General features: G+C 39.6%; 1 protein-coding gene across 1 annotated transcript in view; it reads right to left on the bottom strand.

Annotated features, from left to right (window-relative positions):
* Positions 1-7863, bottom strand: part of cd99l2 (CD99 molecule-like 2) — a gene marked incomplete at its 3' end in the record, with an annotated part of 27608 nt that overhangs the window by 6411 nt on the left and 13334 nt on the right. Inside the window, 1 exon segment of the mRNA XM_014026353.1 lies at positions 4108-4185. Coding sequence (XP_013881807.1) covers positions 4108-4185 — 78 coding nt within the window.

The raw sequence follows: 7863 nt of genomic DNA on the forward strand, positions 1-7863 counted from the left end.
GTTTAATTCAATTCAGTTTTTTAATATAGCACCAAGTCACAGCAAATGTTGTCTCAGGTACGCAAAAAAAAAAAATAAAATAAAATAAAAATCTAAAGAAGCAGCAGATTGTGTTGAATCACTTCATCACAGTCTCCATCCTGAGCAGCACATTGGTGACAGTGGAGAGGAAAGACTCCATTTAACAGGAAGAAACCTCCAGCAGAACCAGAACCAAGACAGGCGGCCATCTGCCTCGACCGGCTGGGTTTGGGGAACAGAAAAGCAACACAGACACAGAAGGACCGGTCCAGGTGCATTTTTTTGTATGTTAGGAGTAATATTTTAAATTCTATTCTGAATTTGACAGGGAGCCAGTGGAGAGAAGCTAAAACTGGAGAAATATAATCTTTTCTTCCAACTCTCATTAAAACTCTAGCAGCAGCATTTTGGATTAACTGAAGACTTCTTAAAGAGTTTTTGGATGTCCAGATAATAAATAATTACAGTAATCCAGTCTAGACATGATAAATGCATGAATCAGTTTTTCCGCATCATTTTTGGACAAGATGTTTCTCATTTTTGTGATATTACGCAGGTGGAAGAAGGCGGTCCTGGTAACATTTTTAATGTGGGGTTAAAAGACATATCCTGATCAAAAACTAGACACCGCATAGTGGTAACATAATGACCCCCGCACGCACAAATGCACCAGAACTTAGAAGTCTTTATTCCTAATAAATGTCATGCTACTAGGTGCATCCAAAAATTGTAGGGGGGCGGGGGGCTTAGACCTGAAGGATAGCCCCTCATCAGAGCTAAACAACCAAAGAAATCTGAAGCTCCTGTGTTTAATAGTTTTTGAGCTATAACCATTCCCCCTTTTCAGATAAATTGGGGGTCCGGGGGGTGGGGGACACTGATTGGTGGACCTGATGGATAGAGCTTCATCAGAGCTAAACAACAAAAGAAATCTGAAGCTCCTTTGTTTAACAGTTTCTGGGTTATAAGCATTTTTTACATGTCCAAACCCCGCTTTTTCAGATAAATTGGGGGTCCGGGGGGTGGGGGGCACTGATTGGTGGGCCTGATGGATAGAACTTCATCAAAGCTAAACAACAAAATAAATCTGAAGCTTCTATGTTGAACAGTTTCAGAGTTAAAAGCGATTTTGCATGTCCTGACACCCCCACTTTGAAAGGAGCCCCCTCCTCAAATATGGGGTCTATTGTAAATCCGTTGGCTGGTGCAGTGTAGGTCAGACTCATCTACAGTCCTGCCAAATTTCATGTTGATCGGTGCAGCCGTTTTTGTGGTACGATTGACCAAAAATCACTGAAAAAATAAATAAATAAAAAATAAATAAACAGTACGAAAACCCAACAGGGTCCGAACTTATGTTTCTGTGCAGGTGCAGACGTTTTAACATTCTTGTGGCAGCGCCCTAGACTAAACTTCAAATTCTCCCTGTTAACTAACCCAAACGTCGAGGCCACGTCCTTAGTGTTCTTTTTTCTTTTAGAAACTAACCCTGGGACAGAGCTCTCGACAGACAGACAGACTAACAGACAGAAGACACCATCTTTGTCTAACAAAGAGAAGCTGTTTTTCCTCCTCAGGAAAATCAGCATTCAGCAGTCAGATCTGACTCAAGTGCTTATGAGCAAATCTTTTGCCTAGGRTCACGATAACTTCAATCCTGACCAAAATAACCAGCTTTGAAGCTCCATTAAGTTTTGCTTTAAAACTTCTGAACTTCTTTTATTTTGAAGAGAAGACCGAATCGGATCTGACTCTCTCCTTCGGACCTAAAGTAGATTTTCAGAGACGCTGAAAAATCAAAACACTGGAAGTTTTACTGGAAGTAAGGAACCTGAACGGTTTCTTGCTAACCTGGGTGAATACTTCCTAAACGCTTAACCRGATGGTCAAGAAACCTCCAGGTAAAAGCTGAACGTTTTGACTAGCGTACTGGAGTTCGGGCTGACGCGACCGAGAGATGCAAGTGTTTGTTCTGGTTTTCTCACATATTGATAAGAAAGCATTAAAGGGGACCTATTATGCGAAATTCACTTTTTTTCAGGTTTTTTTTTACTCAACTTTGAGTATATACTTCTTAAAAAACAGTCCTAGGACCAAAAAAATGCACCCAGGGCTATATTTAACGCATTTTTCATGTATATTAATGACAAGTTTTCAACTTCCTGCAGCCTGTGATGTCACAGGCCGGACTCAGCCCACACCAACCTGAGCCCAACTCATAACCCAAGCAGAGACTCCACCCTCGGCCGGCCAGTGTTTCTCGGGGGACACTTTTGTTTGCAGCACCGCTATGTGCGTTAGCATGCTGAGCAATTTGTTGCAGCAGCGGGTGCCAATTCCGCTGATTATATTGACTGACGTTAAAAAAAACATCCCGTTTTCGCCATTGCTGAATGTACAGTATTAAACACCTCTTCAGTGACGTGCACAGATTAAACACGCAACGTTAATATGGAGACATAGAGACGGCTAGTTAGCTGCTGCTATGTGTAGACTGGACTCTTCACAAACTTCATCTGCAGACGGTGAGTGCTTCATGCCTTTAGTGAGATATTGAACGTAATTTATGGGGCACATGTCTCGTTTGTGAAACTSTACCTTTTATTTATGAAGTTTGTTCCGATGTGTCCTTATTGCAAGTTCGTTTCCGATGCTAACTAGTTAGCAGCTAGCAGSTATTGCTAGTTAGCGATCGAGGCTAAAAGCAACAGCTGAGCTCTACATTTATTGTAAATAGTAATTAATTATGACCATATTCGAGGCTAATCGTTGGTTTTCTGTTCAGAGTCACCTTCGACAAGTGACCAGCTGAGCTCCTGGACCGTTTCTCCACCTTCTCCAACATCGACCGGTACCAGCTGCCTCTCTCTCTCTGTGTCGAGGCAGCCAGAGGCTGGGGCAGCTACAGGGGAGCTGCTTGGAGCTGATTTGGTTACATTCGGACTTTGAAGTACTTTTTTTAGGTGGTTGTGTGGTTTTTAAAATGCAGTTATATGTTGTCTGACTTTTATTTTGTGCAATACAGATACTATCAGCATTACTGTTTGTTTTTCATTGAGTTAAATCCATTAAGGAAAAAAAATCAACTTTACTCACACTCCTAGGCATAAAGTGTGCAGTAACTGCAAGTTCATTAGAAAATCATTTTTGGTTTTGTTTTACTGCACAGACACAGACAGAGGTACAGTAAAAAAAATTCAATAAGGAATGTTTGTACATTTTATTATCAGCTGACCTGTGATGAAAAGAAAAATACAGTCAAACCGGTGTAAATGTTGAAAATACAGAGATATGAAATTTTGGTCATATTGAAAGTTTGTGTAAATAATTTCACCATGAACTACTTTGAAAAAATAGTATTTTCAACTGAAAGGAAACTGAAAGTAACCTTCTGGTGGGGGCGGAGCTAACGTAATCAACAGYTGGGGGAGGGGGTTTCCATAGCAACTCATGCAAGCAGCAGGTTCTGATGAGAGCTCAGAACAGGCAGAACTGAAAAGGTGAAATTTCATTATGAGATTAATTTAGTGAATTAAATCAAATGAATATGTTTTGTAGAGCCCACAGATGGATCCTAACTTGTTCTAGGACCCCCACAATAGGTCTCCTTTAAGGCCAACATCCTCCTTTCTTTCTATCTCTTAAACTTAAACATTGCCATCTAAGTTTAATGTACCTGCACACATCTGGTTTATTAAGACCTTAAACCAGACTGCTGTTTCTGTTAGAGTTGTCGTTTCGACAGTTAATTAGTGTGGACGCGTACAGTTTGTTGTTGATGTTTTAGCTCTCAACAAAATTTGATTGTTCACAATAAGTTATATATAAGTGATTTATTTCAATTCTATAAATAAATTATCTCGTTTATGGCCAGATCAACTTGAATTCACTGACTAAAGTCGGACTTATTTGTGTGGTCTCATGTTTACACAGAAAGGTGGTTTATTTCCTTAAACAGGCCAACCTGTGAATTTCCTTAGAACAGTCGTTATAAGAAGTGTAGGTGTACTAATCACTACATCAGTCAGGTTTTAGATTGAAATTGATGATGCACAAATTTTTATTAATATATGGGGGGAAACTCACCTCCATGCTTCTTGTTCTTATTTGTGTTGTCATCATTGCTGGGGTCCAAAGCATCTTCCAGTTTAAAGTCACTACCAGCTGAAAAGGTTAAAAGATCAAAGGCCACTGTTAATCCAAATATAGAACATGTAAAGTGGAAACATTAGTTTAAACTCACTCCAGCATAAAATAAATGAATTAGTTTCAAAGATCAATGAATGTGAGATAGTGTAGACTAAACAAATGGACTGAATGAACAATATACAACAATTTCTTTTCTGATTTCCACTCTGGAGTATTATAAGCCTCCATTTAATTGTTATCATCAAAAGTAGGAATTGTGGTGATAAAGTTACAGACTGTGGCCATTCTCATCTCTCACCGAGTTTCTATAAGACCTGACAGCATCAATGTGATGATGTTTCATGATGATTCATTCATTAATAAGCAAATTTACACAGAACACATGCAGACTGGAAATCAAGGTATATTTATATGTGCATCAGAGATACATGTGTGAATTTCGTCCAGTGAACATCTGAACCATTCTGTGTACATGTGAATAATGTCCTGTGTTAGAGCTGGGCGATATGATCAAAATTTTATATCARGGTATTTTCAACATTTTCACCAGTTTCACGGTATTTGATGGTATTTTTCTTTTCATCACAGCTCAGCTGATKATAAAACATACAAACCCTGCTTATTGACTTTTTTCTTTTACTGTACCTCTGTCTGTGTCTCTGTTTCCCTCCTCTGTGTCTGTTCTTCTCTGACTGGTGGTTGGAGACAGTAGTCATGCATTTTGTTCCAGTCGTGAAGGAGGAGGGTTAAGAAAAGATTATGATCGGGTTTATTGTTTTATGTTATTTATTAAAGCTTATCAGTACGACTCACCTTGCACACCAGTCAATTCCAACTCCACTACGAACTACTTCCTGCAGGCTTTTCACAATAGAAGCACGTTAAGTCTCCATCAGCATAACGTCTCCATATTAACTAACCACGTTAAATCTAACTGTGCACGTCACTGAAGAGGTGTTTACTACATTCAGCGACGGCAAAAACGGGATGTTTTTTTAAACATCAGTCAATATAAGCAGCGGAATCGCCACCTGCGATTGCAACTAGCTGCTCCAAACATTAGCATGCTAACGCACTTAGCGGTGCAGCAAGGAAAAATGTCCCCCAGGAAACAACAGTTCACTGGCGGCCGCGATGAAACGTTCCACTATTTCAACCGGAATGTCCGGTATTCAGAAAATTCATATCATAACAAAAATTTAAAAAATGGTATTCGGTACAAAACGGTATACCGCCCAGCACTATCCTGTGTAAATGTGAATCATGTATGTGCATTAATGAATATTGACACTCTTGCCCTACCAACAATTCTACCTAATGGTATAATTGTTGAAAATACTACAATGTAAAATTTAGGTCACACTGCCCAGCACTAGAACATGTAGTTTCTTCTTGTGTTTCTTTTTATGAAAAAAGTACAAATGTAAAATACAATCCTAATGTAGAATTAAGGACCTCTCTTCCAACATGATCTCTTGACCCTACTGTCTCTGCTATGCATTGCTCACCCTTTGATTGTCTCCTGTAATGGAAATAATACTTTTAGGTTTAAGCCAGTATTCATGACATARGTTAATGACCTAGGTTTTCACGACATGCTGTTTATCAGTGATTATAGCCAGAACAAGATTTACTAACAACAGTCATTCTTAGATATCACTTGTATTTATCTTTGTGTTTTCCCTTGACCCAGCATTTCCTCAGGATGAAATCTTGCTAAGATGACATAATAGTGTTTGTTAAACAATAAAAATCAGGCCTCAACTGTCACAGAGAGGCAGAAGCACAGAGACAGGGCAGAGAGCAGCGGGACAGTCTGATGTTGTTCTCTGTGTTTCCTGTTGTTGCAATAAAACTCAGCTGATCATTTCCATGGAGTACCTTCATTCTTGGACCASGTATTTCTGTCTTTGTTAAATAAATATTTCCATAACACTCCCAAATGCATTTGATGATTTAATGTAATAGTATTATTTTAATGGTGTGAAATAAATCTCTTAAACTAAGGTGACATCTCCAGAGAGTTTCCTCACCAGCTCGGGAGGTCGGCGTACCTCCACAGGACCTAATGGAGACACATTCGGCCAAAGCCGAACCTAGCTGAACTGCATACAAGCAGTGGACGTTGGGCTTTAACATCTAACTTTGGCTGTCTGTGTCACACAGATCAAGCTCACACAACAGTCTGTTGTGATTKATTATATGAAAAGAAAAAAGAAAAAAACCATTACATACTGGTGACATGATTTAAGTATTATCCAAGCTGAATTGATCACACTGTTTCAACTTAAATATTGATCTGACATGTAATTTTAATAATGTTGACTGTTTTTTTCCTTTTCTTTCATAAGCAGGCATCTACAGATGCCGGTAATAGAGAAAGCTCCTCTCTTGTGGAACCAACTTCCAGTTTCTGTCTGTGAGGCTGACACTCTGTCTACTTTTAAGATTAGACTGAAGACTTTCCTTTTTGATAAATCCTATAGCCTTAGGTTTGCTGAGTTATTCCTTAGTTCTGCTGCTATAGGCTCAGACTGCTGGAGCACAAACTGAGCACATTTCCTCACTCTGCTGTTGTCTTTAGTCTCTCTTCTCTACATGTTTGTTTAATTACTTCCATCAGTAACGTGTTTGTCTCTCTTCCAGAGGAAAATACACATGGACCAGTCTTTCAGTGTTTCTCTGTGTCTCTTTCTTGTCCCCCCAGACTCAGCTTATTAAGGCAGATGGCTGCCTGTCCTGAGCCTGGTTCTGCTGGAGGTTTCTTCCTGTTATAAAGGAGTTTTTCCTCTCCACTGTCACCAATGTGCTGCTCAGGATGGGAGACTGTGACGAAGTGAAGATTCAACACAATCTGCAGGCTTCTTCAGCTGTAAAGCTGGCTGAGGATGTTTTTGACGGGGAGCCATGCTGTCCTTATAGAACCTACTCCCAGCTCTGAAGCGGTACCACTGGACAGTTCTAAGTCAGTCTGGACCCTAAGAGAAACAAGTCCAACAGTAAGCCGCCCCATCTTTMAAGAGACAAACTTGTCTCTAACCTCTGGGTGAGAATATTGCGCTGTACTTTTTAAAGGCATCACAAATATCACAAAGCAGGTCTGGAAACTCAATAGCCTGAGGCATTTTGARATCGCTTCTTATTTGCAGTAAAATTAAATAACTAACTTTTAATCAGACAGGATTCTTAATACCATTCTCTCCAAATTGACAAAAGCTTTTAGGTTTCAACCTGGGTAGGGATGGGTACCGAATTCGATACTTTTAAAGTAGCGACCAAATTCTGTTGGTACTACTGAGAACCTATTCACGTAACATCAAACGGTACCATGTTTCAGTACCTAAATGCGTCATTGCGACCATATTGGTGTAAGAGTGGTGAGTTTTCCATGCTTGTCCTGAACGCAGCATCGTACAAGAGCGTAATGACATCAGCAGCTGCTGGTTCAGTAAACAGAGTTCAGTCTGAACGTAGCTTGAAAACAAGCCTCACAGCTCCTGGAGTAAAATTTACCGAACAGACCTTCCATGGACCTTCATCACATAATTTTTCTAGTGGGGAAATGACATCAATAGAAACACGTGGAGCTGGATTTTAATTTGTACAATAAGACAAAACAGTCTTGTTGTTTTCAACAGTTTCACCTTCAAGAAATTAGTTAAACAACTGATGTTACAATACAAAGAGTTGGAT

This window comes from Austrofundulus limnaeus, unplaced genomic scaffold, assembly GCF_001266775.1.
Source record: "Austrofundulus limnaeus strain Quisiro unplaced genomic scaffold, Austrofundulus_limnaeus-1.0 Scaffold547, whole genome shotgun sequence".
Classification (NCBI taxonomy): domain Eukaryota; kingdom Metazoa; phylum Chordata; class Actinopteri; order Cyprinodontiformes; family Rivulidae; genus Austrofundulus; species Austrofundulus limnaeus.